Source organism: Anolis sagrei, chromosome 6, assembly GCF_037176765.1.
Source record: "Anolis sagrei isolate rAnoSag1 chromosome 6, rAnoSag1.mat, whole genome shotgun sequence".
In the NCBI taxonomy this organism is placed as follows: Eukaryota; Metazoa; Chordata; class Lepidosauria; order Squamata; family Dactyloidae; genus Anolis; species Anolis sagrei.
The window spans coordinates 97,752,006-97,769,031 of NC_090026.1; the positions used below are offsets into that span (position 1 = coordinate 97,752,006).

The window sequence follows — 17,026 nt, forward strand, 5'->3', positions numbered from 1 at the left end:
TTCTTAAACCTGCTTGGGTGCTGGTTTAAGCCCTGTCTGGAAATGCCCAGAGAAGTTTTATTCCACACACTTCTACAAGAAGTAAATATGGCTTATGCTACAGTGCTGATGTGAAAATGGGTCTGGAGTCTTCAGAACTGATTATTGCCTCCTCCAGCAAATGTAGTTCATTTATAACAACATTTCAAACATTTTTTTTCTAGCCATATAAATATTTTGGCAGCCATTATAATTAACGTTTAAATGTATCTATATTTTTCCTTACCAGATTTAACTGATTCAGTGCGTTCCATTTCGTTTGCATCCTTGCCAATCCAGACAAATACCTAGATGTGAGATGCAAATGTTGCTGTAAATCAAAAACTATCCCATAGCAAGTCCTAGAAAAACACTAATGGTCTGTAGTCGCAGATGATCATCATTTTCAACAAATATTTTGAATGAAAACGTGTACAATGGCTTTCCTTGTTCATAATTTTGAAATAGTTTTGTATCCATACCATTTCAAGATACCAGCCCCAAACTCTATGGTTTCCTTCTATTCCACACCTTTGTTGGCTATCACATTACCCCTAAGGTCATCAGTCCTCCATCCACATGTTCTGTTTAGACAATTATTGTTGTTGTTTTTAATTAGAGAAGGGAGAAAAGTGTGTTAGAATGATACAATGGCTTTGTCAATATTTATGGCTCTTGTTAATTTCCATATAATTCTGACTTTCAAACCATTTCGTATCTTGGGGCTTTCATATACTTTTTCCTGTCCATGCTCTAACATCTTTAGCAGAAATCCTTCTACTGCCATCTAAGCTGCAGAAGATTGCTACAAGGAAATGGACTTACTCACCCACCTATCCAACTGTGGCATAGTCTCATCAAAAGTAGAGTGCTTAATTGATTTCTACTCTCCAAATCATTTCCATGGAGAGGAGAAACCCTTTTAATATCTCAAACTCTCCATGCATTTATTTTATGCTACTAATGTTTTGTTTTGAATTCCATTGATTGCTTCTGTGATGCTTTCAAGTTTGTGGGGTGTTAAAATTATTGTTTAGTTTTATTGGAATTTTTATATTTGTGAAACCACCCTGGGAATCTGCAGGGTATAAATCAAATTCATTAATTATTCATAGGTCTCTTTATTAGTGGGAAAGTGATAAAAAAGTTAATCCAGAGTGTTTAAGACATGCTAATGAGACGTCCCTGAACGTCACAAGACTACATTGACTGTTGCATGCCTGAAGGTACAAACCTTTTGGCATGACATTAAAAAAGTAAGCTTTCCAAATTCTGTGTCATGACAAATTAGTTTGTTAGCTGTAGTGTATAGGTGTATTATGCAAACACAATGAGAAACCTCTGTGTCTCTGTGAAATAAGGAATAGATCATTCATATATAGATATATAGATGGAAATGAGAAAGATTTTGACAAGATATGTTGTGTCCCCATATATTGGGTTATTACAATTTATGTATGTGTCTGTATCTCTTATAAGAGATTGTTAGTAGAACGGCATTCCTGTGTCACAAAAATGTGTGTCACCAACATGAAATGTTTGGAAAGGTTTTCATTAAGGTGTATCTGGTTTTCCTCCTCCATTTCTCTGAAAGGAAAATGTGGCTTCCTTCCTTTAACCATGATGAGAAGCCACAAATGGTTAACATTGACATACATGTTTCCTAGCATAACGAAGAGAAACACAAATATTTCACATGCAATGTGTGTATGAATTTGTACAAAACCAAATGCCACGTACCCTCATTCCATATCGCACACTCATAATAATGATGCCTTGCACTAGAAATGCATTCAAAGAACACACACAAGCAGGTATCCTCCTGTTTCTTTTTTTTCTCTTCTTTTCCAGCTACAATAGCACCTGAACCTTCCAAAACACAGACAGCTGAGGAAAGACACAGGCTGTTTGGTAGGAAATGTGTTTTTCTTTTCCTTCAGTGGCTCAGCAGGGGAGCATTGTCAATGGTTGTTTATATGTGGACTAGTGAAGGGGATAATAGCTCTGTCAAGATGAAGAGGCTAGTGGGACAGCAACTAGTGAACCATAAAGGAAAATTTATTTGTTAAAGAAAAAAGGCACTGCCTCTGAAATCCAAAAACAACCAACCATTCCCTCATATGTTCTGCCAACCAGCCACCAACTATCTTGTAGGATAATACAAGATAGTCCACCAAATAAACATGGCCAGTTGGTAGGGTCCTTAAAATGTTTTCATATATCTTCACTTGTGAAATTTGCTTATTATTAATGTCAGAGTTGCCAGGTATTATGTTGAAATAAGAGCTAAGATCTATGATGTTTCCTGGCTGTTGAGTTATGGCAAACCTATGAATTTAATAGGGGTTTCTTAAGCAAGAGATACTCAGAGATGACTTTTCCAGTTCCATCCTCTAAAATATCGCCTACAGCACCTGGTATCCATTGGCAGTCTTCCATCCAGGTACTGACCAGGGCTGACCCCACTTAGCTTCCAAGAGCAAACAGGTTCTGGTGCCTTTAGGGTATTTAGGTCTTGCAGGGCTACTGCATCATAGAAAATAAATCTAATTAACAGTTGGTGCTTTTTCACACTACATAATTATAGTACTATAACTTAACTGTAATTGCTATGCCAACATCCTATAGAATCCTGGGATAAGCAATTTAGGAAGAGGCATACAAGTAGAGAGCTCTAGTGCCTTCAAAACTACAAACACTAGAATTCTATAATACTGTATGTTACCATTGCTGTAAAATTGGAATCGTAATAGGTATGTCTACCAAGTTTGGTCAAGATCTATGAAGGCATATAGAAGTCATCCTGCAAATACATACTCTCTTCACTTTTATAGTATAGTAGAGTATAGTAGAGTGTAGTATAGTATAGTATAATATACAGTATAGTATAGACCAGTGGTTCTCAACCTGTGAGTCCCCAGAAGTTTTGGCCTCCAACTCCCAGAAATCCTAACAGCTGGTAAAACGACCGAGATTTCTGGGAGTTGGAGGCCAAAACACCTGGGGACTCACAAGTTGAGAACCACTGGCATAGACAGAAGTTCCCCCATTAATTTTCTTCATAAACCATTCATATTTATTTATTTTATCCTTTTAACTATTTACTCAATTACATCAGTTTAATTACATTCAGCAGAGGATGCCAAAAACCAACAGTGTGTTTTACTTTAGACTATAAGCAGCTGACATTGCTTTTGACTCTTTTCTGAGGTTTAAAAATGTGCAGATACCTATGGTGCTGGTTTTCTCTTTTCAGAGAAATTCAGCAGCAAGAAAAGGATTTAAAATATATGACTTCCTTCCGTAAAGTATGAATGTCCATTCTGCCAGTTAAATATCCGTCCTTTCAGTACAGTTCCACATCTAGATTCTTTCTGTCTCTCTCTTGCCAAATAATTTTGATAAAGGAAAAGTGTCGTACCTGATCCCAAGTGTCTAGCAGCATAACATCGTCTTCAGCCAAATCATCCTGAGTGAACTCTCCAGGAACCTCCTCAATCTATAATGTAAAATAAATACAGATTTACTGTACTGTTGTTGTGTACTTTCCAAGCAACTCCCAACTTATGGTAACACTAAAACAAACTTATCACAGTGTTTTCTGGGCAAGATTTGCTTGGAAGAGCTTTGCCATTGCTTTCCTCTAGGGTTGAACAAGTGTGACTTGCCCAAAGTCATTCAATGGGTCTCCATGAATAAACAGGGATTCAAACTTTGGTCTCCATAGAGTCCAATGATCTTACTATATACTATATATCCTCTGTATTGAAACACTACAGACATCTCCAATTTATGTATGAAAAGCTGAGCCCTGTAATATTGCAAGTGCATGTCAAATTAAACTTGGACCCATACCATTTTAGATAAAAACCATAAGTGAAACAAAGCAAAATAAACCCAGCTAAGAGATACAGCTGCAACAACAATGGGATATAGAATTAGTTATGACCTGGTAGTCAGGGTTCAGGTCAAGATAAAACAAAAATGGAGCTCCTGAACAAGGAAATAAAACAAAAATACAGATAAAGGGCTGGAAGCAGTGTCAAAAAACAGGACTGTCTGTAATTGTTGTGATTCATAACACATTATTCTTGGCCAATCTATGTAAGAGGTGAAGGATCCAGAGATAGTTTTTAGATTGAAAGGACTGTGAGAGCCTTTACCCCACTCAGGATAGTGAATTTGAAAGAACAAAACTCAAGGCAAAAAAAAAATATGTTTGTAAATCTCAAAAGAAGGAACCTTGATTTGATTTAGGAAATACATTCTTGGATAGCAATAGCTCCGTCCTTTCTGAACTACTGATAAACAAAGACCCTTTCATAAAATCCAGATTATCTGCTTTGAACTAGATTATCTGGCAGTATAGAGTCATATAATCCTATTCAAAGCAGATAATGTGGATTATCAGCTTCGATAATCTGAATTATATGGCAGTGTAGAAGGGGCCCAAACGAGGAAAAATGTTATGGCTCAATGCTATGGATTTGCAATTAAGTGAGGCACCAGCACTCTTTGGGCAGAGAAGGCTAAACGCCTTGGAAAACTGCTATGGCCAGTATCCCATAGCATTGAGCCTGATCAGTGAAAATGGTGTCAAAGTGCATTAATTCTACAGTGTAACCGCACCCAAACCACCGAATTCTTAGAAGAGAAGAGAAAAGCAAGAATAACCGCTAAAGCCTCTATTTTGCCCCAAAATATAGGTCATGACACTGGACAGAGGTCTTCAAGGGCCAATTCAAGATGCTCTGAGCAATAAATCAGAAGACATTGTGTATTTATTTCTTCTTTCTAATCTTGAACATTTGATCTTGATGAAAATAGTGGTGAGAAAGCTGGAAAATGGCCTCTGGACTCGGTGAAATAAAAAACCTTGTCTGGAAGCCACAAAGTGACAGTATAAATATGGCTCCATTATTGGGGTTGTGATTCAGCTCTCAGGAAGCTGATCTGGACACTGATTATCAATATAATACATTATTTATATTATTAAGCAGTAAATATACATATTGTGCATTGATTTCATTATTAATCTTAGGAAGGATTTCAATAAATAGAATAGAATAAATCTGTCAAAATAACTAGAAACCAAGCACATCACACTAAAACCAAATTAAATTTCCATAGAGAACATTGTGTTTTTGTAAATCGGGACAGATGTGTGTGGGAATTTGAATTGCACCTGTTACTTTTCTAATGACTAAGATGCCAACATTTGATTAAAGCGACTGAATAGAGAAAATGCTACGAAGTTCATCTTCCTCTCTCTTTAGATCATTAACAGAATGTTCTAGTTCTGGAGCAAAAGAACTGCTGCAAAATGATACAGCAGTCATCAATCCATCCACTTTAAAGAAAATCTGAGCCTTCCGAAATATTTCCTAACTACAGAAATACGGATCCATTAAAATAATCTGTTCAAAAGCTTCCTTTGTTTTTATAAGAAGGTATTGTGAGTAAGACCAGGGAAAATGAAAGCAAAGAATAAAATTCCCCCACTTATTTTTATCTGATCATCCATGCCTCATAAACATTATTTGTGTGGAGTTTTTTTTTAAGCTGGCTGGAATTAACTCAAGAAAAGATATAATATTTGCTTATTATGGCCTTAAGGTAAAGGTAAAGGTAGTCCCCTGACATTAAGTCCAGTCATGTCTGACTCTGGGGTGTGGTGCTCATCTCCATTTCTAAGCCGAAGAGCCAGCGTTGTCCGTAGACACCTCCAAGGTCATGTGGCCGGCATAACTGCATGGAGCACCGTTACCTTCCCGCCGGAGCGGTACCTATTGATCTACTCACATTTGCATGTTTTCGAACTGCTAGGTTGGCAGAAGCTAGGGCTGACAGCGGAAGCTCACGCCGCTCACCGGAATTGAACCTGCGACCTTTCGATCAACAAGCTCAGCAGCTCAGCGCTTTAACCCACTGCGCCACCGGGGGCTCCCCTTATGGCCTTGAAGATTCACAGTTCTTAATTACTCTGCTGTGTTTTTTGTTTCCATTTGTGGATCATATCTACTTTCTGTTTTTTATGTGTCATTGGAAACACTACAATTAGCTACCATAGGCAAGATATAGTACCAACAAAACATATTTTTCCATGTGCATTTCATATTCCATGTTTTTCTAACCACAGGGTTCAACTACCAATTTGACCTCAGTTGACTTTTTCACCTAATGCAACATCTAAATTTAATATCCAGCATTGCTGACTTTAAATCTATTCTGTACTTCACTTTTAAATCATTTAAGGACTTTCTGCATTTTGTCTATGACATTGATAGGCTTCCATCTACAGAGAAGATACAAACTGTAGCCTTTGGTCTACAGCAGTGGTTCCCAACCTTTTTTTGACCAGGGACCACTTTGACCAGGAACCACTCTCTAACATCAGTACCAAAAGGATTTAAAATCAGGTTTTGGTCAATTTTAGATTTGGTTTGGGGTGCTGATTCAGAAAATTGCATTGGATAGACCACATCAGCTCTAGTTTCTGATACACAACATATGTCATGGTCAGCGAAAGAGAAGGAGTGGCAAACAGCACAAAAGGAGTGGAAATAAAATAAAGAGGAAGGAACCTTGCAGACCAGATTTTCATCCTCGCAGCCCACTGGTGGTCTGCAGCCCACAGGTTAAGAACCACTGGTCTACAGAGAGGAGAGAAACTGTAAACTGATACAATAACAGTTTACAATCTTCTTTGCTACATCTTAATTCGCCATATTGTAATTCTGTCTGTCTGCAGCAGGGTTGAAGAAAGTACAATGAACCACATGGGGTTCCCGACGACCAAAGGTTCCTTCTTAGCAGGAACAGAGGGACGTTTTGGCTCATCTCCACCCTATTTTTTAGAATGTTGGGGTGAGGACACAATGGGATGCAACGAATGAATGGAGGTCCCTAAACCCTAGCAGTTGCCCACCCTAACCTTTGGTCACTACCTCTAGCCAGATTTTAGGGATTTGTTTTTACTCTTTCCACATTTTTTGCATTTTGTGTCATGTAAGCTTGAAGAAATGCTCTGGTGAGTTCAGTTGTTGGGTGCATCCATGACATGTCAGTGATCAGATACAGCAGGGGTTGGTAGCCCCAAGGGATAAGAGAGCCACATCTGCCATATTTTGAGGTCTTCACTACCGCTGTGATTACACATTGACATTTTCATCAAATCATAAATGACATTCTAGTCACGCCTGATTTCTGCTTGCTCATTTAGTGCTAGTGTTTAAACAAATATATGGCGGTATGAGTTTGTGGTTTTCTGCTGATTTTTTAAATATAAAATCTTTTGGAAGAGTTGAGGAAATCCTTGGAGCAAGGTCTGAATCAAAGCATTCCAAGGCTAGATGGGCTCTAGAATTCATATTCTTGCAAAGGAATTGTTCAACCTTGAATTCTGTTTTCAGTCCAGTTATTTTTTATAAGACATTTATGTTTAATTGAGCAGAAGTTTGTTACTGTGTTATTTGCCATCATGTCAGTTTCAGTTTATGGCAACCCTATAAACGGAAGACCTTCAAAGTAACCCACAGTTCTGCTCAGATCCTCTAAATTTAGTATCATAGCTTCTTTGATTTAGTCAATCCACTTCTTCCTTTCCTACTGTCTTCCACCTTACCAAGTATTATGTTTTTTTCTAACAAGTCATGCTGTCTCATGGCATGCCTGAAGTATGTTAATCTCAAAGTAGCCATTTTGCCTTTGGATTGGAGTTCAGACTTGATTTGTTCTCAGATCCATTTACTGGTCATTTTAGCAACCCATGGTATCCATAGATTCTGTTCCAGTGCCACATTTCAAGTGAGGTGATTCTCTTCATGTCAGCTTTCTTCATTGTCCAGTTTTATCATCTACTTAAGGAGCTTATCTAGATCCTTTGGTTCTGCCCTTCCAAGCCTTAATTATTTTCTAAAGTTATCAAAGCTGTAACATTTCATAGAGGTTTTATCACAATGCCAGAAAATACATCAAGAAGAAAATAAAAAGACAGAAAAGCAGAGTTACCAGCTAAAGGTAGAACTACAAGAAAGAAGATGCCTGAATCACTATACTACGCATTATAAATCTACTTCTTTGTATCTTTGTGCCCCACAAAATGTATTATCTATTTCTGTACAAGAGATGTGAATAGTCTCATTCAAAACACAGAGACAGAATGACAATCAGCAGAGAGAACAGAAAGTATTCACACATTTTACTTACTATGAACCTGCCAGTCTTATTAGAACAGCCGTAAAGACGCGGAGGATGGTCTTCTGACTCAGTCAGTAATTGTGGAGATGTCTGATATTTTTTCTTTCCACCAAGGGCACTCCAAAATTCCCCTAGGATATGCAATACAATAATTCATCAGTGAATTAATTCACAGCAAGAAAATATAAAAAAAGGAATTGCCACCTACTCGACCATCATCTATCAATCTTCTTTCTATCTCCTTTTACTCCTTACTCACTACCATCTCTGCATATAAGATGCTCTCTCTTAGTCCTACTAGGAGAAAGGAAGAGCACACATGTATATGTTCATATTTTCACTCTTCATCCTTTCTCTCAAACTATTAGAAAGGCACATTCCTGGTTGTCAAGGTCTCTCAAGATTTTCTATGCACTAACCTGGTTCCTGGCCTTCTTCAATCCTTGAGGTTTGACATTTCAGGACACCAGCTACATAATGAGCTCCATTTTCTTCATCTTTGCTTGCTCCCTTGCCAACCCAGGCATACCCTGAGTTACTTGGCAGTTTCAAAACAAAAACATCATTGGAATTCAATGAGGTTGCATCAACATCAACCTGAGACAAAAGGAGAACATTTCATGTAGCTCTATTAGGCCAGTATACACAAGAGAAAAGCCTTTTCTGCAATGGCCCCGTCTTATTCTTCCATCATATTAAAGGACAGCTTCACAAGTGAAATAAGGATAATAAATAGAGCTCCACTCTCCAGCACCTTGCCATTGCTCCATGTTCCTTAGCATCTGCTGCCTCTATTTGCCTAACATGAGACATAGAGGAAACCAACACTCCATTTAGAACATGTAGTCCTTTTCAGCCATTCTATCTCCTTTTGATGTGGTGACCTTATAATTTGAAGGAGGGCACTACCACAATATTCATTTTGTCACATATAGACATCGTGGTGGTAGCTCAGAATAGCATTAGGGAAAAAATTAGGATGACCTTTAAGTACAGGATGAGTATTGCCAGGCCTTCCCTGTTGTGGATGCTGTGTGCCTTCAAGTAATTTCTGATTTATGATACACCTATCATGGGGTTTTCTGAGGCTGAGAGTGTGTGACTCACCCAAGGTTATCCAGTGGGTTTCCATGGATGAGTGAGGAATGGAATCCTAGTTTTCAGAATCATTCTCCAAAAACTTAAACCATTATACTACGTTGACTCTACCCTGTAGCCCAGTGGTTCTCAACCTGTGGGTCACCAGGTGTTTTAGCCTACAACTCCGAGAAATCCCAGCCAGTTTATCAGCTGTTAGGATTTCTGGGAGTTGAAGGACAAAACATCTGGAGACCCACAGGTTGAGAACCACTGCTGTAGCCAATTCCATTATTATCTATCCCTGAAGACGCTTATCTCCTTAACACAACTGTGCTTCCTCCAGCAAGGTCATATAGAACAAAAGAGCTGGGGAAAACAGATAAGCACCAGTCATGAGGGCTCTGCATTCCTTAAATGTATGCCCCCAGCAATGAAAACAAAAAACCCATACCATGCACTAATTTGCATGTTGGCACTTTATGTTCAATTCAATTCTATCCTTGTTTTACCAGGAGCAATCTGGAGATGATTGATAATTAACAGCATGGTGACAAAGGTCAAAAGGGCATCCATTACGGCACAAGAGGCATTCACCAAAGAGATGCAATTAGCAGCCACTCCCTATGGCATGTCAAAGGATGGCAGATTCTCCACTTAAGAGGCTGGCAACAAGATATCACCCTATATTACTAGGGCAAACATATATTTAAACCAGTTAAACCAGATCCTCCACATCTCACATGTTGCTTTTACAGTGACCACTTTGTCCCAGTTGCCAATGATGAAGGAGTCTATGCTGCTGAAAAAAAGGGAAAGGAAGGCACAGAGACTGGCCGAAATCAAATGACTACTCTAAACTAGAATTGCATCAATTAGACTTATGTTAATATTAACTTACTACTTGGCAAGTTAATTCATTGAGTCTACCTCAGCAGAAACTTACAGCTGGATTTAGCCCCAGACTCCCATTTTCATCCCATTTTAGAAAAGAAGGAAAGCACTGCAACTTGTGGAAAGGATCGCCATTGCCATTGCTACCGCATTGGAGCAAATGCAGTGACTTGATTCTCCTGACCTCTTGAAGTTGCCCAACCCTGCTTTAAGTTGCATACATGCTGCCATGGTGCCCAATTCTAGGGCCTCCAGGTATTTAGAACTTCAGCTCCCAGAATTCCTGAGCATTACACAAGCTGGCCAGGGTTGGAGTCTCAAACAGTTGGACACCACTAGTCTAGACTGTCCTTAGCTTTGGAATATAAAGCAACTTTGCCTTATTAGAGAGAAAACAGGTTTCTGAATTACAAATTGGTTACCTCCACTATCCTGGTGATGGATCCTAGGTTTCTGCGGATTTGAAACAAACGAGTTGGAGAAGGAGGCACCTGGCCACCTTTCTTGGATGTCCCATCTTTGTAAACAATAAGAGGCTTATCCTTGAACAAACTCAGCAAGTGTGGAGGTTCTTTGCCTTGACTCACTCTGATCTGCAAAAGATATAGGAACACAATACAAATAAATAGATTATTTAAATCGTTTAAGGGGCAAGCTGTCTACCACCTTGGCCTGATCTGGACAGCAGATGCTTCACAGAGTAAGGAGGCAGGCAAAAAGTAAGGGTGGCACAGTTTCTTTGACTAGGTATAGTTTACATGATTGTAGCTGGCATGAAGGCACATTACTATTAGATCTGCTCCTTTTTGTACGCTAGAGGAAATATGACATGCCCACTGCCGTTTTCATGTTCTTCTACCATCACATTTGTTTTGTGTTTGTGTGCATGTTCATTCTGGGAGATTTGCATTTAAATGCAGCAAAAGGCAGCATCTCATCACGTCTGTTTTCACTTGGTTTGTATATCTGCCTGATACTGGAAGAAAGCAAGGAGCAGAAAGCCATCTGGGAACAGAAATTGGCAATCCATGCTGATTACAAGAAAAGCTGCAATTTAGGAATAAAGCGAGAAGAGCTCTTTGGAAAAGAAGTCTTTCTTATAGCTAACAGTGCAACTGATTTGTGGGTCCTTATTATCACAAGAATGGATGGCAGCCAGAGACTGCTTAAAATGATTTTTTTAAGAAACAGAATTGACCGATCTGTGGAGAGTAAAAATAAAAATGTGTATCAGAGAACAAAACTGGACTATGAAGGTTCATGTTCAGGGTTCTTGATACTACTTCAGATAGCCTAATAATATGATTCAAACCACAAGGTACTTTTTGCATGCTATGTAGAAAAATACTTCTTTGATTGCTGAAAGATGTTTGTTTATCATAGCATATGATTGATCTCACATATATATTTCCTGTTTTGTTGGGAATTAATAATTGAAAGGTAAACACAGAATTAATTTGCAAATTGGTTTGTTAAAATATATGCCTCTGTTGTGTGATTATTAGTTGTTCTAGGACAGTTAACATGCCATGTGTCAAAGATTTGGCACAGGGGACTCTCAACTAACCAGAACTCAAGAAACCAAAATGCTCAAGCAACCAGGAAAAAAATAATTAATTATTTAAATAAAAACTAAAATATACATGTTATACACTAAAACTGTTTTGTTTTTGTATTCATTTGACTGTTTTCTTCAATATTAACATCAAGGAGCCCCTGGTGGTGCAATGGGTTAAACCCTTGTGCTGACAGGACTGCTGACTGAAAGGTTGGCAGTTTGAATCCAGGGAGCGGGGTGAGCTCCCATCTGTCAGCCCCAGTTTCCCATGCGGGGTTATGAGATAAGCCTCCCACAGGATGGTAAAACATCTGGGTATCCCCTGGGCAATGTCCTTCCAGACGACCAATTCTCTCACGCCACAAGCAACTTGCAGTTTCTCAAGTCACTCCTGACACAAAAAAGTATTAATATCAAATCAATATAGAGTTTATTGTATAGAATAGTATGGGGTGTAGTATTACTTAGGCCTATTTTTAATAGTTACTGTCAAACAACCAGAAACTATATTTATCCAATATCAAGCAATCACAATGGTTAACAGTTAACTGCAACTCTACTGCATTTACTATAGTTTTCATTTATGGATACACCATCAAGGTAAATGGAGCTCTGAAGAATGATGAGGTCCTAAATCAGGCACAATCTGGAATCTACTACAGGGGAAAAACAGACATAGGTAGACGAAGAGGTAAAGAAAATGTCCAACTTTAGTAACAATTGGACTTTAGTCTTAAGACATTCTTATTAAAGCCGAGCTGAAATTTTTGAGATGGTTTGTCTTCTCAAATATATCCCTAGAAAAAGAATGCATTAATGCAGGATTTTCTCTGTTAGTGTATGCCCTCCCCCCTTCTTTTTTCATGATTGCTGCCCCCTTCTCTACTAAGCCAAGAATTACATTCAGTCTGGGGACACTCTGTAGGGACACATCCAGACAGCCTCTTTATTGTGGTAACTCCCAGAATAAAGAAGGGGCTATCCAGATGACGTCCTGGACAATCCCAAATTAATTTGCCACAAACCAGGAAAACCCTGGAAAATTAGATAGTGGATTTATTCCACAACTTCTTGGAAGGTGTGGGATAAACCCACTACTTCCAGTGTCTGGACTGCAGTACAGACACCATTCCCCCAGTTTTCCAGACTAAATTAGTTTGAAAACTGCGGAAATACCCCCCTCTCCCCACAGCCCCCAAGCCCCTTTGAAAACTAAGGAAAACTTACCCGGCCTCCAGAAAGAAGACTGTAGTCATAGCTCTCCTAGCACATAGAAATGATGTGCCAGGAGAGCCCGGTGGGAGAGGGGGGGAGGAAAATCGTTTCCCCCTCCTCCTCTCTCTAGGTGTGTCATTTCTATACAACAGGATAGCTCTGGCTATAGTCTACTAGAGGCCGGGTAAGTTTTCCTTACTGTTCAAAGGGATTTGGGGGCTGTGGGGGAGGGTGCTAGGATCTCCAGCTGTTCTCATGGGCCAGTCCCGTGAGAGCATCTGGACACCCATCTCAGTGCACTTTCTGGGTGTGTGTGTAGACAGGCCCCCATAAACATCTGCATTTTTAAAATGCGGATGGTTGTGAGATAAAGGCCTGTCAACCACTCTAGGATGTAAAATATTTGCTGATGCTATTGCAACCTGCAAGGAATGCAAAACATAGTAAATAAACATAGAAAGGAGGAATAATCTCAAGAAACAGTTGGAGATATTCTCCTTTAATTGGAGAAATTCAGTGTAATCTCAGAGCAGGCTGGAAAGTTGAGAGAGGGTATTTGTGCACTTCCTGATGGTATGTACTTTCAGGTCAATTTCAATTTATGGCAGCCCTCTCAATGGCAAGATTTATTCAGAGGATTTTTAATGCCACCTTAAGCTAAGAGTGTGCGACCTGGCCATGGTTTTGCAGGATAAGGATTTCTACAAGGATTTGAACCCTGGTCTCCCAAAGTCCAGGACAGAAAGTGCTGAATCTGCACACAATTCTAACATATGCCAAAGGCTTTGCGGGGAAACAAAATGGGAACTAGGAGAATTGTATGTTGTTGAAGTGGTCCAGCCACCAAGACAGCAGCCACAGAGAGCAATATAAGAGCAGATTCATAAAAGAAAAGAAAGTTACAACTGGGACCTGACATGGCTTTACTAATGTTGAACATTCATAGAATAATAGAGTTGGAAGAGACCACATGGGCCATCTAGTCCAACACCTTGCCATGCAGGAAAAGTACTTGTTTCTGGAGTACTGGGGTTAGTCCTAAAAAAAATATCATTCTCACTCAAGACCTGTCCTGTTATTAGGCCAGGGATGAGACTCAGGGTTCCTTTAAAATTATTGGATTGTGACTCCTGGCACCACTAGCTAATGTAGCCTTATGCTGAGAAATGCTGGATGATGACCAGGAATTGTGCCTGCAGGGGAGGCAGCAATTACTTGCAAGTACATCACATTTTTACAGAGTTCCCAGGGAAACACCTTATTTACAAAGCCCTAGGAATATGAGTGTCTAAAAATACCCTAGAGGTAGCAGTTCCTTATTGATCAAAGCAAGGTCAGTCCTGGTTAGTACTTGGAAGAGAATCTGTGAAAGACTACCAGGCTGTGTAGGCTATATTTAAGAGGAAAGAACTGGAAAAACCACTTCTGAGGATCCCTTGCCTTAAAAAACCCTATGAAATTTATGGGTCATTATAATCTGTGCTTGAAGGCATATATACACAGGAACACGAAAACATTTCAAGAGTTTGTGTATGTTGAAATGTAGACTGCACCACCATCCAGTGGCTGATCTAATAACTGCACCTTAAGTGTGTTACAGCAAGGGTACACCGACTTTTGGTTCATGGTTTTGTATTGTCAAAATGAAGAATCACTTTTTTTTGCAATTTTCCTTGCTCAAAAATCCTATGGCTTACTCTAGTTAAAAGTTAGCATGACTTGAGTATCTTCTGCATTTCAGATCAAAGGCAATTGGATTCCATGACTTTTAACATCCAGCCTTCCTGCCTTTTGCCCTTTGTTTTCTGTGATGGGAGAAATACTTATGACAAATTCATATACCAAGTTGTCTCATTTCTGTTACAAGAAAACATGAAGGAAACCCAGGCCTCAACCCCCTCTAAAAGATATTGATTTTCATCAAGGCAAAAGTGCTGCTTTTACATCTACAGCTTTTATACTTCCTTGTTTGTGCCACCAATACTTTCCTGTTCATCAGAAACATACCAACCTGGACAGCATGTCCATGAAGTGACCGATCAAGCTGGACAGTCAAGAACGCTGAAGTAGTCAGCTCATCTTTAGTGGCATGAGCACCTTGCCTGAGGACAGAGAAGACACACAGCCATAAGCTCACCTTAGCTGAAGGATGGCACAAAAATGAACCTCTCTATATGGGTTAAGGCGCATGGTTTACTGAGTTCAGCTGGGAGAAATTGCAATTGCCCAGTCAGTCTTTAGCACTGTAAAGCTTTTCTTTTTCTATGGTTACAAGCCAATTTATTTCCAGTGAAACCACCAACAAGATGCTGCTTATTTTAGTAATTTATTTTTAGATTGCTTCTGCTTAGCAAAGGCCAGTAGTGGCTGGTGGTTCTTGTGTCAAGGAGGTGATGGATCTGCTCTGGGTTTTAGAATGAATTAAATGTGTCTCCAAGATGTTCAGACCTGTGTCCAAACTATCAGCTCATTTAAAATCTGTATGGAAAGCCAGAGCAGACACACCATTCCAACAGAAAAGCAAAAGAGCATAATAAAAACAGGAATTGCTAAAGAAGTCTATAAATCTTAAATAATCTGTCCATATGTCTAAAGCAGAGTGGCCCCAGGCTGATAGTTTGGGCTCCTGTAAAGTGCTGGAGATTTGTAGTTTGGTGTAGCATCAATACTTCTTGGGAGGGAATGCTAAAGACCTTGTAAATCAGCTGCTCACATGCTTCCTTACCACTGAGCCATGGCAGTTATAGTCGTGTCAAACTGCATTAATACTACAATGCAGATGTACCCATCTCACTTTGAAGGCTTGCCCAAAAAATGCTCTAAAACAACTATTCATACTGAATTCAAGCTAGGACAAGAGTGAGTCAAAGACCATTGCAATTTAGATAAACATACCAAGTGTAGATTATCTGCCCTTTGGGATAGGTGTACAATATGATATAACAATCACCACCATAAAATTGTCCATAGCTCTCAGGTTCTACAGGGATTCTTCCATTGCTTTCAACTCGCCAGATCTAAGTAACAGAGACAGCCATTAAAAACATAATTATTTGCCGAATCTCAAAATGTATTTTCATAAGGTGGTAAGTTCCAGAGGGACAGCAGGAGAGACCTTTAAGGAGTAAACCAGTCTAGGAGGCTAATGTATCAATTTGCCTAGGAATAAACTAAAATATGAATAACTTCTGAGTACACATGTAGGGTCAGCCCTGGTTAGTACTTGAATGGGAGATCACCAATAAATAACAGGTGGCAAAGACTATATTTCAGAAACAAGAACTTGAAAAACCACCTCTGAGTATACCTTGTCTAAGTAAAGCCTATTAAATTCATGGCATGGGGATGAAAGGTGACTTGAAGGCACATACCCAGACAGACTTATAAAACATTGAGCTGCTATTATGGCATAACAGGCCATGGGCCACCTACATCAGATGAATGGAATATTTTCTGCATTTAACAGGTACTTATATAACCGTGTGTACAGACATTAGTTAACAGGGAGCCTTTCACATTACCCAATTATAGAACAATGTTCCTCTTCAACTGTCTTGACAACATCCTATAGAATTTGTAATTTAGGAAAGAGTAGATTTCTCAATTATAAAGCAGTAGTACCTTGTCAAACTACAAATCCAAGGACTTCTTAGGATGCAGTCATAGCAGTTAAAAAGGAATTATGATACATAACCATGTTTTAGCCCATCTCAAGCCACAAGGAGAGTTAAGTAATAAATAAATTATGTTGTTATTGTTGTTGCGTTGAAAGGGCTTTGTGGTTCCAAAAGGCCTTACAATATTTGAGATTCTTCTTTCCTAGTTGTTTTAGAAAATAAAACCAATAGCAAAAGTATTTAGGGATATCAAATGTACCCAAGTATTCAAGGCTCTTCTCTGGATTTGAATACTTTCATACTCGCATCACAAATCATCTAACTCTTCCACTTTACTGGTTTATATCTTGCTAATAATTCCAATTACACTAGACCCATTGAATCACTGGGATTGACATGTATGTTTAGCCTACCTTCAATGATTCATGCTATGGGTCTACTCTAGTTA

At 39.1% G+C, this 17,026-nt stretch overlaps 1 protein-coding gene across 1 annotated transcript in view; it reads right to left on the minus strand.

Moving 5' to 3' along the window:
• The window catches only part of SCIN (scinderin), a 74,527-nt gene that overhangs the window by 3,247 nt on the left and 54,254 nt on the right, over positions 1-17,026 (minus strand). Inside the window, exons 9-15 of the mRNA XM_060782172.2 lie at positions 15,857-15,978; positions 14,973-15,063; positions 10,611-10,781; positions 8,637-8,814; positions 8,227-8,348; positions 3,440-3,517; positions 266-326 (exon numbers count right to left, since the gene is read on the minus strand). Coding sequence (XP_060638155.2) covers positions 266-326; positions 3,440-3,517; positions 8,227-8,348; positions 8,637-8,814; positions 10,611-10,781; positions 14,973-15,063; positions 15,857-15,978 — 823 coding nt within the window. The remainder of the gene's footprint in view (positions 1-265; positions 327-3,439; positions 3,518-8,226; positions 8,349-8,636; positions 8,815-10,610; positions 10,782-14,972; positions 15,064-15,856; positions 15,979-17,026) is intronic.